The sequence below is a fragment of the Aristolochia californica genome, unplaced genomic scaffold (assembly GCF_029961685.1).
Source record: "Aristolochia californica isolate CCGP_79_NKW_82.1479 unplaced genomic scaffold, dmAriCali1.0.hap1 SCAF_1, whole genome shotgun sequence".
NCBI lineage: Eukaryota > Viridiplantae > Streptophyta > Magnoliopsida > Piperales > Aristolochiaceae > Aristolochia > Aristolochia californica.
This window is the reverse complement of record NW_027181770.1, coordinates 57,627,368-57,645,441: the sequence shown is the minus strand read 5'-3', so window position 1 is coordinate 57,645,441 and position 18,074 is coordinate 57,627,368. Positions and strand designations below refer to the sequence as shown.

The 18,074-nt window shown below is 37.7% G+C and overlaps 3 protein-coding genes across 5 annotated transcripts; 1 reads left to right on the top strand and 2 right to left on the bottom strand.

Moving 5' to 3' along the window:
- Positions 1-1,898: 1,898 nt before the first annotated feature.
- Positions 1,899-7,007, bottom strand: LOC137962941 (uncharacterized). Of its 3 annotated transcripts, none has more exons than XM_068810087.1 (5): positions 6,630-7,007; positions 4,926-5,029; positions 3,598-3,711; positions 2,501-2,584; positions 1,899-2,029 (listed from the first exon to the last, which is right to left on the bottom strand). In XM_068810087.1, exons 1-5 carry the CDS (start codon positions 6,874-6,876, stop codon positions 1,973-1,975), a joined length of 606 nt encoding a protein of 201 aa, XP_068666188.1. In that variant the 5' UTR covers positions 6,877-7,007; the 3' UTR covers positions 1,899-1,972. The 3 variants fall into 3 exon arrangements, with proteins under 3 accessions (XP_068666188.1, XP_068666194.1, XP_068666200.1); XM_068810093.1 differs by having other exon boundaries at positions 4,926-5,026; XM_068810099.1 differs by lacking the exon at positions 3,598-3,711.
- A 226-nt stretch (positions 7,008-7,233) lies between these two features.
- LOC137962925 (DNA N(6)-methyladenine demethylase ALKBH1A) lies at positions 7,234-16,593 on the top strand. Its single transcript, XM_068810064.1, has 7 exons — positions 7,234-7,395; positions 7,475-7,623; positions 8,530-8,879; positions 11,596-11,734; positions 12,016-12,082; positions 12,307-12,428; positions 16,242-16,593. The coding sequence occupies exons 1-7, from the start codon at positions 7,298-7,300 to the stop codon at positions 16,379-16,381; spliced, it is 1,065 nt and encodes a 354-aa protein (XP_068666165.1). The 5' UTR covers positions 7,234-7,297; the 3' UTR covers positions 16,382-16,593.
- Positions 16,581-17,266, bottom strand: LOC137962934 (zinc finger protein SHOOT GRAVITROPISM 5). The gene has a single exon (XM_068810075.1). The coding sequence runs from the start codon at positions 17,235-17,237 to the stop codon at positions 16,719-16,721; it is 519 nt and encodes a 172-aa protein (XP_068666176.1). The 5' UTR covers positions 17,238-17,266; the 3' UTR covers positions 16,581-16,718.
- Between the last annotated feature and the right edge of the window lie 808 nt (positions 17,267-18,074).

Here is an 18,074-nt window from a genome sequence, read left to right as displayed (position 1 = left end):
ATATATATATATATATATTTTCATGTAATACATCATTACCAATGCTGAGTGTTTCTTATTTTTACCAAATTTTAAAGGTAGTGGTAGTGCTATGAATACAATGAAATAAATTACTTTCTTGTACTTGGTGTGACTTTTTCAAGGTAAAATTAGGAGCAATTAAAGTAGGGTAGATTTTTTACCTTGGCAACACCTAAATTTTTTTACCTTAGAAAACTTATATTATACACAATAATATTATTTAATTTATTAAATTTGTAACAGAATAATTTTATTTTACTATTATAAATAAACAAGAATAGTAAAAATACTAAGATATACATCTGTCATGAATGCATTAAATAAGAATAAAGTAGAATAATAAGAAATTAAGTTATAAGTTATTGGATTCAATTTGATTGTTAATTAAAAATTGGAAGCACCTATCAGACAGTTCCACATTTTGTTTTTTGCCACTAAACAATTATGCATTGTAATAGGAGTAAGGGTAGCACTAAGCCAAGTTAACTCGAGAACAATTTAGGCTTGGCTCAATTCTCATCTAAACTTGCTAACCAAATTGGGTCGAGCCCTAGCCTCACCTTGCTCGGTTTTGTTGCTAGTGGGTGAGCACAAAATCTCTTTTTTTTTTTCTTTTTTTTTGCTAAGTTTCATTTTATGTAAAAAATTAAAAATAAGATGTTAAGTTACATATTATTTTTGTTGAGCCAAGTCAAACTCGAACTTATGCAATCATGTTTGAACGAGAATCAAAATCAAGCTCAAGTATAGCGCTCGAGCTAGAGCAAAGTCCTAGTCGATAAAAACTTATGCTAGGTTCAGCTCAATTCATTTCCACCACAAGATACACATGCAAAAGACCTTGTAAGTATGTTATATCATTCAGTTATTTTAACCTTCTCATTTTTTTTCCCACTTCTCAAAGACAACTAATTAAATCCAAATGTTCAACTCCTCTTAACATAACTAGGGCTATTATTTTTCCTCTTCAATATGTCTACAACTTTTAGGGTGACATGATAATCTTCTTTTTAATATTGAAACCCCTTACACTAATATGATTTGAACTTGAGATAGAACATTTACATCATCCTTATTACAAAATATATTTTTCTATAGACTTATCTTCCCATTTAATGTCCTACTCATGTTTTACCAAACTTGTGTTACAACTCCATGGTCTGGTCTTATAAGGGTTCTCTCATAAGAAGTCTAAGATTCCAGCCTCACTAGTTAAAGAAATAAGGGGGCTAAGCATAAGTCTACTATAATAGAACAGGGAAAATTAATAAATAATTTAACAATGAAATCACAACTTTGAAGTTGTAACTTGAACCTGTAAAAATAACTCTCTATGGATATTCCACCTGCAAAAAAATTTCATTCACCCTTTACTTCTTTTTAGGGCATGTTTGAAAACCATAGAAAAAGAAGAAAAAAAAAGGAAAGAAAATGCTTTCCTGGAAGAGAAAAACTTACTTTCTCTCTTAATTAATGGACTTTCTTCCCAAAAAATATGAAATCTAAAAAAAAAAAAAACAAAAAAATATTTTTTACAACGATTAGCTAATACACCCAAAAGACCAATCTGTTAAGTGCAGAAAACTATCGCCTACAAAAGTAGACGGAACCACTCTGATACCCACCCCACCCATTCTTGACCGCCTCTCACGGGATTCGAACACGGGATATTGCGTGCCCAATTCTTATGCTTCGTATATAATTTTAATTATAAAAAAATTAAAAATATTAATTTTTTCTTTTCCAAAGACACCATATTTCTCTCCCCATGGCTCCCCCCAAGGCTGCCTGACGCGTCAACGAATGAACCAAACAGTGAAGCACAATTTTAGGCCATAAACTGAATTACCTCAAGCATCAATAAGGGAACAAGAAAAGAAAATAAAACATAATCCTACTTTAAATATAAAACATATAGACAGACTTTCATATGCTGAGATAAAAATAACGTTTACAAAAAATATTTCATTCTATCATCCCTTCTCATAGCATTATATACTGCTTGGACCTGAAAGTACAATAGAAACTTTTGTCACTACGTTTTGCATAAATCTTTCAAACTAATATCATAAAAACGAGAAATATCCTTCTCTCAACAGTAACATAAGAGAATATTGAACAACGAAAATTCAATCCATGCCGTGCATTCATTTGAAACATCCTCTTTATTTTTGCACTGAACCGTGCATTCAACGGAAGGATATATATCCAGACAGATGACACAAACTACTGCCACAGTCTACAAAACTTGTCAAATTTTACTATACCAGGAGCCATTAAAGCACATTGCACTTTCCTTAGTCCTGGTCCAGTGTTAAGGATTTTCCAACATGGTTGCTTAGTCTGGTAGGCAGTTCTCTAGACTTATCTAACACAAATAAACCCATATTTTGTTTTCCTCGTCATGGTTCAGCTATTAAGTGTTTTTCACCCACACTCAGAGAGAGACAGTGAAAGAGAGAGAGAGAGAGAGAGAGACCTGTTCACTTGAGACAACCCGGACAGGTCCAATGTTGACAGATACATATTTGCCTCTTGAAGATACCTTCTGTGTGATACGACCCTTCAGAGACAGAAAAGGTCAGAATAAGTGTGTTCCACAAACAATTTAAACAACTAGTGACAGTAATACAAGTCAGTAATCAAGAAATTCAAATTAAATGCATCACCAAGTTGACAGCAAAGGCAATGTACCTATCAGAGAGAAGAGATTCTAAACCTCATGCAATTCCTACAAGATAGGTAGAACAAGAAACTGGTACAGTTGAGACACGAAAATTATCACAATTTGATTGGACAGCCATCAGCTTCTCAAATATATTTATGATTCATATGCTTGTGCTTATTCCATACGTTTGTTACTCACATACTCCCATTGAAGAATACAAGAATCGCACCTAACGTTTTATATTATGTTGCTTTCCACAAAGCACAATAATGATTACAAAAAAAAAAAAAAATGCCATATGTTTCTGAAATTAAGGTCTAGATGTACCTAAAAGAGTAGGCATGTAATCCAACTTAATAGCATGTCATAATCAGAAAATGGTTGTGAAAAGCCAATTACATGACACAAATTCCAGATTTGTTAGGAAACAAGTATATGTGAGGACTAGAAGTTCTTATACGGTGCTGCACATATTTGGTGCCTCCATAAAAATAGGTCACCAATTGCATCAGCAAAGCTGTCAGCATTTTACAGGTCAATGAGCATTTTGTTATCATCATTTGCCAAAGTTCCATAGCCATGGTGACGCGCTCTAAGACTTTCTTAATCATTCTCATCCACAACTTTTTTTTTTCTGAATTTTTATCTATTCCAATGAGTCCTTCAAAGCAGTGAACTGGCATGCTCTGTTGACTTGCCAAAGCCATCTCAAACATCTATCCTTATTTTTAATCTATGGTACTACACTTTTTCATCTTATGTTTACTTATAAACCGTCTCAATCATGTTTTTATACTACTTGGACTATGGCCAAGGAGAGGTCTTTGCTATGAAAAAGTCAAAGGGTGGTTTACAGACGACAGGAGAGAAAAACAAATTACTGATTACTTATGCAGGAAGATAAAAACCTCTGGGATTGGCTGTTCAAGTACTGATTCAACTGCAACAATCATAGCTTGTACAAAATCGTCACCCCCAGTTCCAATAGCTGTAAAGCCCCTAACAGTGGGATATGAATTCACCTAATAAGAAGAAAAAAGATTGTAGATTAGAACTGTTCAGCTGCTGTATCTTGTTATGAATGGATACAACAATGGGAGAAAAGTATGACCTATTGACTACGACATGAGATAGAAAAACCACTGTACAGTGATTCTATAATTATGCGATTCATCAATCAAGTTGTTTTTTCTTTTTCTTTTTTTTATTGCCTAGTTCCTTGATGTTTGAACTTCATGGCTCTTATTAAGAAAAAATGCAATAATTTGTCAGCTGACTAGTCGAGCAATTTTCCACTAGTTTTAGAGTTATTGGTTCATAGGTGCATAAGAATATGAGTTCGAGTTCCTTTAAGGAGAAACCAGAAATAGAGAGGCAACAAGCCAATCCTGCTAGTTGTACACTGTTAAGGAATAGTCCCACATGGATTAGTGAGTACAAATATCTTGAGTTTATTAGTTGAGAAAGAGGCTTCCTAAGGTGGCTAGTCATTTTGGGATAGGCCTTGGACCCAACTTAACATGGTATCAGAGCAGGTACTCATATTTGGGCTTGCACCTAAACTTTGTAGAGCCACAAAAGAGGGCCTACACCTAAACTATCTACTTGTAGAGCCACAAAAAGAAAGCCTACACCAAAATTGCCTACTCTTAAATTATCCACTTGTAGAACCACAAAAAGAGGGTCTACACGTGAGGGGGAGTGTTAAGGAATAGTCCCACATGGATTAGTGAGTGCAAATATCTTGAGTTTATTAGTTGAGAAAGAGGCTTCCTAAGGTGGCTAGTCATTTTGGGATGGGCCTTGGACCCAACTTAACATACACACTAATAATTTTAGATTTTAGATTTAGTTACCCTCTTGTGTCCACACACTAAAAAAGTCATGCTTTTCAATGCTTAATAGAGATTACACAGCCTAATAATGTCAGACCACATCTTTTAAGCTCTTGCATCCATAAAATATAAAATCTAATGATATTTCACACATAATATAATAGTAAAAATCTCCTGACATGCATAAGTTTCAGGTAGTGTCATGGCCAAAGTACTGCAGGACACGGTTTGTCATGATCAATAAAAAAGGTCCATATAACCAAAGTTGGGTCTTGCTTGATAGCAACAAATAAAATGGTATATTAATCATGAAAATAGAGAAAGAAGCTAAGCAATAAGGAAATTAATGATGAACCAAAAATAATATAAAAAAAGTTGATAAACAGCCGAGAGAAGTTTACCTTCTGATCTAAAGCCAGCCATTCATTTGTTGAATCATCTGTAACTGTACCTCCAATAACAACATTTGTTGTCTGTGCCACCCTGCCTTCTGTCTTTGATACTTCTGGATACAATATTAATAAGAACTATAATGATACATGGAGAAGTACCCTCTACAAATGAATGGAAAAAAGAGATACTGTAAGTAAGAACCATATTCAATTACTGCAGGTAAAGGTCAACTGTCCAAGAGTGCTCTTATAGCAACCATGTCCATCTCTGATGAGTATATACACAGACTATTAAAGTAACTTACAGCAACCATGTCCATCTCTGATGAGTATATACACAGACTAAGTAATGAGGACTCACAAGCTAATAGCTAATGAATATCAATTATTTAGTAATCAATCCATTATCATGTATTTTATGATTACCTTACGATATCAAATGTCATGCCAGCCACAAAAACTATGCATATGAATAATAACAGGGGAAGGACGACTGTCAATTCTCTCTAATAATAAGGGGTAGATTTACTAAGCACCAAATCATAGACCAAAAAAGGTTGTGACAGCATTACATCCTCAAGTATCCTCTAGATGCTGACCAAGGTCATTGTACAATCGATTGACATCACCTAGATCAATGTAAGTATCTTTAGACCCTTTACTCAAACTAAGCAAGAAACAGCATGATCACTCGTCGTATGTTAGACCCAGAAATTGATTTGCCACTTGCACTAACTAATTTACATTTGCAATTATGAAAAACTGTGTCAAAGTCATATAATCTGCAGCATTGTAAGGTGAAAAGAAAGGAAGTTCTATGCTCATGCTGCAAGCAACAAATGACATGTATAGGCTGAGACACAACCTGCGGCTCAAGCATGCACATATATATATCTATGACCATGACAGGATTTTGCTGATGTGTCAAAATCAAATTCCAAAGATAAGAGTTGTACAATGGAAACACGTGTTCAGAAAGGTTTAGGCTAAAAGCTTTTGGATAGATCAGGACTGTGTATTATAACATGATTATGACTCTCAAGTATACAGATATGTGTCAATACATTGATTATGTCTTCCTCTTTCAGATAGTTGAGTGTGTGAGGTTCCTTTTCCCTTTCAGTTTCATCAAGTAAGAGATGGGACACTGATGCAGTTAACCGGATGCCCAAACACTAAATTTGCCGTGAAATATTATTTCTATTTCCCAAAAAGATCAACAGAATCAACAGCTTCGCCGCGACATGTCTTCCATCTCAAAGCAACATAGCTTTCTTACTTTGGCAAATTAAAACTTAGCCGAGATCAAGGTAAGAACTTTTTCAAAAATTACATAAACACATAAAAATAAAAGCTCATTCTTTCATTACCCAGAAAAAAATCTAGAAATTCTTCCCCACCAACAAATCCTTTTGACCCACTAAGTATGAGCTCAAGATTTTTTTTCCACAATTATTCCTTTCCTGTAATCAAAAGTTCTGAAAGAATAAATCTTTCCTGCATTTCTGGGAAATACAAAAGAATATATCGCACTGCTCTTGTGTTGGTATTCCCTCTCATCATGCCAAACTAACTCCGAATAAACCTCCCCAACTCAAAACGTTTTAAACCATGAGTGCTACACTGATTATAATATCAGCAAAGTCACCAACACCCAAAAAGAGCGAAAGTAACGAAGTAAAAGACACAAACTTCTCTAAAACGCCGACTCACCGGAAATTGCTTTGAGAACGACTTCCTGAGGTGGGCTCTGATCATCCTGAGACAAGTCAAGCGAGTGACTTTGGTCATGAGAACACCTCAACTGCGGTCTAAGGAGAACCCTGGACCGAGAATTTGGAAGCGGATAAACTAGCCTGGGTGAGGAGGTGGAGGAAGAGGAGACGGAAGCATGGTTGGATGGAATCGGACGCCAGGCATCTGGTAAGAGAACGGAGCGGAAAAGAGAACGACAGGCCATCGTCTGCTCCCCGAATTGTTGGGTTTTTTTTTTTTCTGTTCGTGGTGTGTGCTACTAAGCCAAGGGTGGATATTTCAGAAGGGGATTGGAATTGCTTTGCGTTTCTGCGACTGCGGGTATCGGCTGTAAGTTTTCCCTCACAACGGTAAAGAGTTTTGGACTACATCCTATCTTATATTATATGTCAAATTATTAACACTTTGATCCCTTGGATTTGAGAGTGGGCATCGGTACGGGTTTAGGGACTAGATTGCCACTATCAAACTCACGGAAAGCCCACGAGCCCAGGCGCTCAGACCTTCCGTGGCTATGGCTGTGTCTGTTTACACTGCGCCACGGCCCACGGGTGCACTTGAGTCTTTTCTTTTCTTCCCCCTCCCGGCGCCCTTCACCTCTGTCAGCGGCGGCGCCGAGTGGACAAATGTACGCCCCCCAAGCCCCCGGCGATTTCGAGAGAACCGCTTTCAGGAAAGCGGAGAAGAAGTACAAGCTCTACAAGACCGTCTCGAAGAAGTCCAGGTATTCGTTGTTATCCATGAATTGCTCTGTACTTTCCAATTTTTCTTGAAAATGTAATTCGTTTCTGTCGCTATTTCAGGCAGAAAGCCGTTGAAACAGATCTCTCCGAGGTTTTCGATTTTAAATTAATTCTCGAATCGTTCAACCAATGCGGAGAAACTCCACCAGGAATTTTCAAACTCAAGTGCGACTTTTGTCGTCCCGTCTTCTGCTTTGAAGATCGTCCTGGTAAATGAGTTTATTAGTTATTTATTTATTTATTTATATGTCAGACGTTGAGCATAACTACAACGATATACATCGTTTATATTGGAGAGAAGTAGTTTTCTAACATCATTTAAATTCTTTTGGTGCATGAATAACTGTCAAAATTTGACAAAAAGGAAGTTTGCAACATCGTACCTTGTTGAATATCTTCTCTGTGTCGATGCAAGTCCCATCGTCAGTAACCTATCCGAGGAAAAAGAATGTTACTCTTTGAATTATCGTTCCAGTGACCATGATTTATAGGAGCTACTCTTTATCTCATAACGTACACCTTGCATGATCTTGTGTAGGCAGAAGCCAAAACCAATGGTAGTCCAGTTATCCTGACTGTCTAGTGAAAATTTTTCCTTTGGATGATGGCTTCACATCGATTAGCCGAATGCATTGTCGGATGGCTCCACATTTATTTATTTATTTTGTCCTGGTGCATTATGGATTGATGGAAGGTGTTCTCATTGTAGAATTGTCAAACTTTATTATCTTTAATCTACAGGGACTCTCCCAAACAATAGATGGTTGAGATGGGGGCTAGCTTCAAGCATATAAGCACGTCAACCATTTACCCTTTATGATAATCCACTAAAATTTTCTCCAACTACACCGTCCAAAAACAAAAACAAAAAATTAAAGCTGTGGAACTGGACACTTTTCTGTGTCTGAGAGGGAGAGAGAGAGAGAGAGAGAGACTCTTTTTACTGTTTTTAATGAAAATTTGAGCGTACTGCTTTAATCTGCCTTCCTAGGGAATGATTAACCATCCTCCCATCCTTTGGTATGATGTCTTTGCATAGGCAATGACCTACCATCTTTTCATTGCTTTTTCTCTGCCTGTAAAATTGACTAATCGTTATTTTGTGTGTAATTCAGGGTTCTACTTTATACCAGGAGCATTGAATACTGAGGAACAATGCCACTGGGCTAGGGAGAGCTTAACAAGATTTCCTCAGCCTCCTAACAGAACTAACCATAATGCAATTTATGGGCCTATACATGACTTATTTACTGCAGTTCAAAATGAGAAATTTTTGGTTGCAGAGAGAAACACACATGAAGATATGGGATCATTGCCTTATTCTAATGACACTGATGCACCAAGAGGGGTGTTCAAGGAAAAGTTCAACTTGTCTGAAGGGGATATGTGCAATTCCATTGCTGCATCATTGCTCTTGCATAAGCTGCGCTGGAGTACTCTTGGTTTACAATTTGACTGGTCCAAGGTCCATGCAATTTCCATGTTGTTGTTATCCTTCTCCAGGATTATCTATTAATATATAAGCTTTTTACTAGATAAGGAGACTGGTGTAATGATTTTGGTTCTATCATATCATGTTTGAGGTTCAGTGCATATGTTATCGATTTCCATTAGCAGAATATTTAAGTTGTATACTACCCATGTTAAATAATGCATAATCCAAGAATTGCAACCCCTTAATAGGTTCACTTTCTTGTCTACAACTGGTGGTTGCCTTTTTACTATCAGTATTAGTAGTTTACCCTAGACCAAATCTTTCAATAATAGGTGTAACACTTGTAGTTGGAGTTATGCACCTTAATAATGTTATAAAATAATTTCCCTTTGTCTTACATATGCTTGTATAAAATAGTTTCCAACCTTAATAATCTTTTGCCCTAGGGCCTTTTTTAAGACAATCATCATATTTTAAAAAATAAAATTCCTTTTGACTTGAGTGTTGCTTTTAGTAACAATTAACAGATATGAGGAACATTTTGTGAAATTTTTTTTGAGTATGCCAAGGATATATTGCGAAGTTGCTCATAGTCAAAGAAATGCTAATGCCCCCTTCAAATCTTCAAACATTAGTGGTATGTGATGACTACACTGATATTTGGGCCTTTTAGCTCAATGGCCACTAGGAGAGGGGTGTGTGAGATCTGGGGTTTAAGTCTCATCAATATTTGGGGTGTGTTGTGTTTACATGTAACTAATATTTTTTTAATGTTGATTACATAAATGTACCATACCCCTTCCTCCCAGTGAGACTTGAATCCAATACCTCATACTAGAAAACACCCCCCCATGTGGCCATGGAGGCCAAAGGCCCGGTACATCTAATTAATATAGAAAAATGATAAGCCTGACTTTGTTGATGGGATACATTGTAGATACACAAACTGCAGATTCAAATGCATAAATAAACTTAAATCCTCTAGTGAGTGTACACCTTAATTCCTGTGACCTTAGTGTGTTTCTTACTGACAATTGAATAACACAAATACTTAACTCGATATGTGCCATTCATTTGTATCTGTGGTTTTGGATGAACTGAGATCAGCTTTATTTGATTTAGAGTGTACATCTCTAAGTTGTTTTTGGAGAATTTATCTCCATCCGCCTGTGGGCATTCTCTCATATATTTAATAATTAGTAAGAAGCACTCAGTTACAGTAGTTAACTTCTGTGGATTTTCATATAATAGAAAGTTTATCTCATCCAAAAAGTTATGCATAGCATTCCTTGGTTTGTTTATCTCAGAGGGGAACCTTGCTTTCCCTCTGTCATTCTTTTGCATTTCTTTTGGGAGTGTTGTTTTGCTTGTCTTTAGCTTCATCTCTTTTGCTTATTGTTACCTCCCTCCACAGCCCTCTTGATGGAATCATTTTCTCATTGTTAACAAAAAAATATGTTTTACTGAGGGTTGTTAAGACATATTAAGTTATGCTGAAAATCTATCACTTGGTGTTACTTATCTTATTTCTTCTCCAATGAAGCATGTTTAATGCCAATTCCATTTAAATGCCTTTTTAAATTTACACGGCTTAACTAGGCCCTGTATGTGGTGCTTATTAACTGTACAATTGGGATGTAATGAACATTTTCATCAAAAGATTGCTTTTGCAATTTCATTAGCTTTCTATGTTTATGCAGCCAAATCACCAAACATGAAAGTTTATTGAATTGATTATAAGGGTGAACAAATAAAGCCATTTTCTAAAGTTTTTTTTTAATTTTTTTGTGAATGGTTCAAAAGTAGATAATATCAAAACTGCATCATTAGAAGTTGTGACATCTAGAGATTGGCAAGAGTAGATGAATTATTTAGTTTTTGAGTATTTTCCTTGTTTTCTTTTAGTTTGTTAATACATATTGTTGTTAAGGAATAGTCCCACATGGATTACTGAGTACAAAGATCTTGAGTTTATTAGTTGGGAAAAAAATTTCTTAAGGTGGCTACTCATTTTGAGATGGGCCTTGGACCCAACTTAACATGGTATCAGAGCAAGTATTCATATGTGGGCCTACACCTAAAAACTATCTACTTGTAGAGCCACAAAAGAGAGCCTACACTTAAATTATCCACTTGTAGAGTCACAAAAGAGGGCCTACACCTAAATTATCCACTTGTAGAGCCACAAAAGAGGGTCTACACGTGAGAGGGAGTGTTAAGGAATTGTCCCACATGGATTACTGAGTACAGTACTTGAATTTATTAGCTGGAAAAGAGGTTTCTTAAGTTGGCTAGTCATTTTGGGATAGGGCCTTGGACCCAATTTAACATGGTATCAGAGCAAGTACTCATATGTGGGCTTGCACCTAAACTATCTACTTGTAGAGCCACAAAAGAGGGCCTACACCTCAACTATCCATTTGTAGAGCCACAAAAGAGGGCCTACACCTAAACTGCCTACTCCTAAATTATCCACTTGTAGAGCCACAAAAAGAGGGTCTACACGTGAGGGGGAGTGTTAAGGAATAGTCCCACATGGATCAATGAGTACAAAGATTTTGAGTTTATTAGTTGTGAAAGAGGTTTCCTAAGGTGGTTAGTCATTTTAGGATGGGCCTTGGACCCAACTTAACAATTGTAATTGCCACCTTTTTGTTGTCACCAAAAAAGGTTACCACTAGAATCTTTGAAATTAATGATATCCTCCACTACCATTGCTTTTGATGTCTGTGTATTTGTATTTCAGCGCAACTATGATGTTTGTCTCCCACATAACAAGATACCTGATACACTTTGTCAACTTGCTAAGAAAATGGCTACACCTGCTATGTCAGGAGGAACAGAATTCCACCCTGAAGCTGCAATCGTGAATTATTTTAGTTCTGGTATGTAGATCACACGCTTATAGAAGTTTTTCTGATTGATACTTTGTAGAAGTTGCAAATTGTTGTCCCAAATAAGGTGTGACTTATTTTAGTTCTGATATATAGATGACATGCTTGTAAAAGTTCTGGTGATTGATACATAAAAGTTGGGAATTGTTTCCAAATTAAGGTGTATTTTTCTGTAGCTGTGGGTTCTGCATTTTATCCATCTATAATTAGAAAATGATTCCAATAAATGTTCTGATGTACAATTGATACTTATGTTTGTTCTGCACTCTTAGGTGATATGCTTGGTGGGCACCTTGATGATATGGAAGCTGATTGGAGTAAACCTATTGTAAGCATCAGGTGAAGTTGTAAGAAATGTGACATTGGGCTAAATTGAGATTTCATTTAGTTTCAGTTGCAGAAATTCAATGTGCAGGCCTTTTAACATTATGTCTCCATTAAATCTGGTGTTTTCTTCAAACCCCATCTAGAGCCTGTGCAGAGTTTCAGATCCTGTAGCATTGTTCTCTTAGTTTCATATTTTTTTTTCTTTTTGGTTTGCCTAATTTGTTGTGTTCTTACAGTTTGGGCTGCAAGGCTGTCTTCCTCATCGGGGGAAAATCTAGAGAGAATTCACCAGTAGCTATGTTCCTTAGGAGTGGTGATATAGTGCTTATGGCTGGGCAAGCAAGGGAATGCTTCCACGGTCAGTTTTTCCTTTTTTCTCATGTAACTGTGAATTATTTGCCTTATTCTTTGTCTGCAAAAGGGTTCATTTCTATGATTCCAATCGGTGCTGTCCCTCGATGCTCTATCTTTTCCACCATGATGCCCAAGATGTTGATGGTAGGTACAAATCCATAGGCTGATTAAAAAAAAAAGGCATGAGTTCACACTTCTGAGGGACATATGTACAGCGCTCATCCCAAGCTGGTTCTTGAGGTGTGACTGGGTAGAAACTTGTGAGTTTGGAAGATCATGAATACGGGGAAAAGGCCTGCTAACTTTTGTTTCTCATTTTGAGAGAACAACCCAACTTCAGTCTGGTATGTGACTTGGGCCTTTGGCTCAATGGTCACATGGATGGGTTTTTAGTTTGAGGTCTTTTCAAGTACTCACCAGGGGTAAAGGCACTGAGTGTATGTGTAATCAGCATTCAAAAAGAGAACATTAGCTTGCTATCAAAGCAATTTGAGCCTAAATCTCTTTCTGTTATATGACCTGTACGTTTGTCCTTATGTTATATGACTGTACGCTTGTCCTTGTCTTTGATCGGGTTTTTGTTTTGGCTTGGATGTGAGATGGGGTGTTAGTGGGTAGAAATCCTTGGTTCTATGGCCCATGTGCATATTTCAAATCTTGGGTATGAGAGAGGTTGTGAGTTTGATGATCTTAAGCTTATTATTTGGGAAAAGAATTATTAACTTTAGCATCATTTTGGGAGGAAAGGACCAACTTTGACTTGCTAGCAAATTAAGTCGAAACCAAGGTATTCATCCTTCCCTAAAAAAAAAAAAAGTGAAAACCAAGGTATGTTTCCACTTCTTTGGCCAGGTTATATATTTAGGCTTAGGAAGGTTGTATTTTGTTATCTTCATACACCTTTGTCCCGTGATAGACACAGAAAACATGATATATATTGGGTTGAGTTTGGTTCCATCCCAAAATGACTAGCCACTTAGGAGGCATATTGTTCAACCTTATAACAATTAATTTTTTTTTTCATTTATCAATAGAAACTTTTTCCACTCAACACTCCCCAAGGAACCATCTCTGCATGCCCTGAGTCCCCAAGGAACCATATAAGATCCTTAACCTTCCTCTTCATATACTTCTCTCACACTTAACAATTGAATTCGGAGAAAAAAAGTAGTTGTGACAGACAGTTTAAGTTTCTTGTGGCGACTATGGGTAACACAAACTGAAAAATTGTCTGAAACATAATTTTGAAAGCAAAAAAAGAAAAAAGAAAAAAAAAGTATGGACCTAAGTCCAATTAAATTAGGTGTACCCAAAATTTGATTTGACCATCAAATTTGAGTTAAATGTTAAAAGTTGATCACTTCTTATTCTACATTTATTTCTTATCATGATTGATGTTTATTTGAGTTCTTTGGTGATTGATTTTTTATTTTATTTTTTTTAATTTTATTTTTGCTCTCGGGAGTCTTCTTAATTGATTCCATCTCATTGTAAAAAAAAAGATGTTCTTTATTTTTTGGTATGTTTTGCATTATTAAGAAGGAATTGATCTGCAATCTCATGTTTTAATGACCTCATTTACTAACAACTGACATCTTTAACGGTGTTTAAATTTGACTATCATTCATGGTTGGTAAGTGATCAAGATATCTTGTTCAGTTTTCCAAAGTTTGTTGTCACTGCTAGTACACAGAATCTTATATAGTAGTATCTTTAGGTTTAACTTTTTGTACTAGGTTTGCTTCGTTCTTTAGAGTGCTCCAGACGTTAAGCTTCTTGACAAACAAGAAAGACCAAGAGCACATTAATGCACCTAAGATATATTTATTATTCAATTCATGTTTTGGTTTTATTTTCTTGTATAGACCTTGTGGTAATAGTATTTGGTTCACATCAACAATGCTAGTGCTCTTGTCAGCTACCAAGAAAGGGTCTACCATAGGAATATTATTTGGTATGATGATACCTCGCTTGCTGCATTATGAAGTGAAGGGAAAGTTACATATTTGTTTCCAGTGTAGCAGTTGTCATTTCACCTTATCAACATGCAAGTTTTGGACGGTTTTAGGTATGGAGGACATGATATAGTTATATCTTCTTGATCAGTAGTCGTGACATAATGACCGGAACAGAAGGTCCTGTTTGGGTCGTTGAAGTGTACCATAGACTCCCTAACTTAGGTGCATTGTACGATGCCTATGGAGCATTTCTGCATGTCTTGGATTTCAAAGGGAGCAGCCTCTAACCTGCCTCTTGTGCTTTCTTATCCTACAGTTTAACAATTCAATTCTGAAGAAGTAGTGCTAACTGCTAAGAAACAGTTAAAATTTTATATGGAGCACATGAAATTTTAAAAGAAATACCATCAGCGTTGAAAAAGGCAAAGTGCATAGTTGAAACTGTCCTATATTTGGAGGTCTTGATACGACGCTTGTATATACTGCAATCAATTGGCATTTGGAATATCCTGGTGACATTTTACTGACCGAGCTCGTGGGCAGTCTAAAAATTTGTGGGATACCAGGGCTAGTCAAGTCAAATTTTCTTATGATTGATGGCCTGATTATCAGAACCACTTGTTGAGATGCCTCCCCTGAAGCAACCAAGTAGAAGATGACAGATAAGGACCCCAAAATGAAAACCAGCTTGTGTGCTGCTGTATATACGATCATCAAATCTGGGGTCAAATGTCTCAAGATGACTTGCTGGTGCATCTTATCTTGTTTAAATTTGAAACAACCTCGTAGCAGCTTGCTTTTGGACGCAGCGCACCTTTAGGCTGTAGCTCTTATGACTTGTTTTCAGGTTTTCAAAAGTTTCTCCTATAGATTGGGTTCCCTAATTTGATTTGTTTCCTTTCAGCCAGGCTAGTGGGGATTTGCCCTCCCCTACCAAGGGAAAAGTTCAAAATTTTGATATGGATTGGATCCAGCTATCTTGTCTTGACGTCGACGACTCGGGTGTGCTCATTTGCAGGGTTCAATGTGCTTCTGGGGCTGGGCTACGGACTGTCCAAGTCAGGCAGAGTCATCATGTAGTGCACTTGTTCCATAATATTAGTCGAGTCTGGTTGCCAGCCTGCCCACAAAGATCATCTGTGGGGCTGGTTTGAGCCAACAGGGATCCTCTAGATTCCACATCCAGGTTGATGTTTCCTTCTCAACTCACCTTTATCATACTTTGGTCTACTCTGAATCTTGCCTGCCTTACCTCCATTTGAGTTGACACTGTTGTGGCTGATGATTTTCAGTCTGTTCAGTGTGGTGGACCCTCTCCATAGTTGTGAACACGGCCCAGAAAGGAAGCAGCCCACTTTTAAAGGACTGGTTCCGGCTGGGCCCTGGATCATGGGATTGTTTCTGTCAGACTGTTGACATTAACAGGCTCATATACTGGAAAAGTAAAAAACAAATTAACTTGATAGATCACACTTTGGCTTCGGCGACACTGTAGAGGTGCCAAAACATGACAAAAAGACAGAAAAAGGAAAAAGTAATTGGACAATCGACAAACTGTTGTGAGTAACAGTGAAGAGAAAAGAAAAATAACAAGAGCTTCTTCATCTCTTAGGCGGAAAACCAGAGGAGAGGAGGTAATGATGGCGATGAGACAAAGCTAAAAACCTTAGTATCAGAACTTTTATCATCATTAACTACTGAAAAGAAGATCGATGACTTGGTTCTCCATGCTTTTCTAATCACTCTCTGCTCTCTTTACATTAAAAAGATTTGAACCCATGTTTTTTCCAGCTGTACTGTTAACTGGTTGAGATTATCATCTCCTTTTAAACTTTCTACTCTTGCTTTGGGATTTGTAGGCATACCTAGAATCTTTACAGATGAAGAAAATGCTGAGGTTTCTTTGCTCGCGTCTCAGTTCTTGAAGCCAGTGGATCAACTTTTCTTGGAATATATTAGAACCTCAAGGATCAATATAAATATCAGGCAGGTCCACTAGAATCTTGATACAATTTTTTCTCTCATTCATTGTTCAAAAAATACCAAACTGTAACTCACTCAAAGTGGTGGAGATCGAGAGGAAATCTTATTTGCCCTCGACCTTTGATCCAAATCCACAGAAAACAGTAAAAATGGTTGTACTCTGAAAGCTCTTCTGTGTGAAGAGCGTAAGATTGCATACGGTTCTCGTTTTATTGTTTGTTATCTGCTCGTTGTTGTCTCGTCCCCTCTTTCTCTTCGATGCAGCAACATGATCATGCAGCCTAGCCCCGGCAAGGACTCGCGCGGTGGAGGGAGTTCTGGATGTTTACCGGTGGGCGATCGAATTAACTAGCCTAGGCTCGGAATCTTTGTCGACAAGCTTGACAAGTGATCTCCATGCACGTGGAATGAATCCGTTTGGTAGCCTTCTCCTTGAGCCTCCTAGCGCTCTCGACTTCCTGTTGGGCTCTCTCCCACATGTGCTTGGCCTGGGCGAACTCTGATTCCGCCATCTCCATCTCTCTTCTCGTCAGCTCTCTCACTCTCTCCGCGTACGCCTTTTCAACAGACGCCAACCGTATCTGCTCCGCAGCGTGTCGTTTCAGAGCTTCGATACTGTTGATCTCCGTCCGTATCCCTTCAAACCCATGAAGAGCCCCCGCCAAGAGACAATTCGAAGGCGGCGGAACTGCCACCGGCTGGAGACTTATCGACAGCTGCAGGTCAAGCGACGGCGCGCCCGAATGGTCTTGACTAGCGCTATTCACCGCGCGATGCTTCAGAGAAGGACCAGAAACACTTGGGGTGGAGAGTTGAGTCGTGGAGAACGGCGTGGGAAGTAACTGGAGTTCTCTCTGATCTTCCTCTTCCATGGCGTCTTCAGTGGAAGAAATACAAAGAAACGGAGAGACCGAGTGTGAGAAGAAGAAAGATTGTGGCTTGGCGGAATCAGAGGCCGTATAATATATACAGGTCTCCCGGATGAAAAATTACGAAATCGGGCTTACTAATTAAGGTAATGACTAAGGAACCTCCTAATGATAGTTGCCTTTGCTGGTACAAACCAAAAACAGGGTGTCACAGTTTCCCGTTCGGGAACACAGGAACAAAAAAAAAAAAAAAAACTGCTACGTATCGTTAATAATAGGTAAGAGGGGCACGTAACAAATCCGAGACGTGTCGGAATTGACGCGGAGCTGTGGAGAGAAAGAACGGATCTGGGAGATAAAAGGAGTGGGAATGTAATAATGATGGTCACACGTGCGTGGGTGACTTTGAGTTGGGTTGAGGCACTTTATGGTAGGCCTAGGGTTGTCGACCCTCCGACCATCCACAAAATTTAATTTAATTTTTTATATTTTTTTATATTCTGTTTTCCTATTTTTGATTTTGTATTATTTATTTTTAAAAGAATATCTCGTGGAGAGGCCAGCCGGCGGCAGAGTGGCTTGAGAAAAAGGTGGTGATCTGCTTGGCTAGGCCCGGCCAGGCCTCCAGTGTTGGGACCTTATGGGTCCTTCGACCATACTTACTGAGTGGATTCTATCGGTCGGCTGCTAGTAGTAGGTAACCGTGGGTCCTAGCCGTATCCTCTTGTTAGAAGGGGTTTTGGAATGTATACTCGAATATTTATTTAAAATTTATGTGCTTAGAAACCAAGTAATGGGGATTTTTAAATGAATGTCACACATAGACAGGGAGGCCAAAAG

Excerpts from the sequence above, each read along its gene's own strand:
- LOC137962941 (XM_068810087.1), bottom strand. The coding sequence starts at position 6,876 with ATGGCCTGTCGTTCTCTTTTCCGCTCCGTTCTCTTACCAGATGCCTGG. Across the intron at positions 3,712-4,925 it reads GGCTGGCTTTAGATCAGAAG|GTGAATTCATATCCCACTGT; the intron begins GTAAACTTCTCT and ends TCTTCTTATTAG. Across the intron at positions 2,030-2,500 it reads GGGTTGTCTCAAGTGAACAG|GTCCAAGCAGTATATAATGC; the intron begins GTCTCTCTCTCT and ends TTGTACTTTCAG.
- LOC137962925 (XM_068810064.1), top strand. The coding sequence starts at position 7,298 with ATGTACGCCCCCCAAGCCCCCGGCGATTTCGAGAGAACCGCTTTCAGG. Across the intron at positions 7,396-7,474 it reads ACCGTCTCGAAGAAGTCCAG|GCAGAAAGCCGTTGAAACAG; the intron begins GTATTCGTTGTT and ends TCGCTATTTCAG. Across the intron at positions 12,429-16,241 it reads AGCAAGGGAATGCTTCCACG|GCATACCTAGAATCTTTACA; the intron begins GTCAGTTTTTCC and ends TGGGATTTGTAG.
- LOC137962934 (XM_068810075.1), bottom strand. The coding sequence starts at position 17,237 with ATGGAAGAGGAAGATCAGAGAGAACTCCAGTTACTTCCCACGCCGTTC.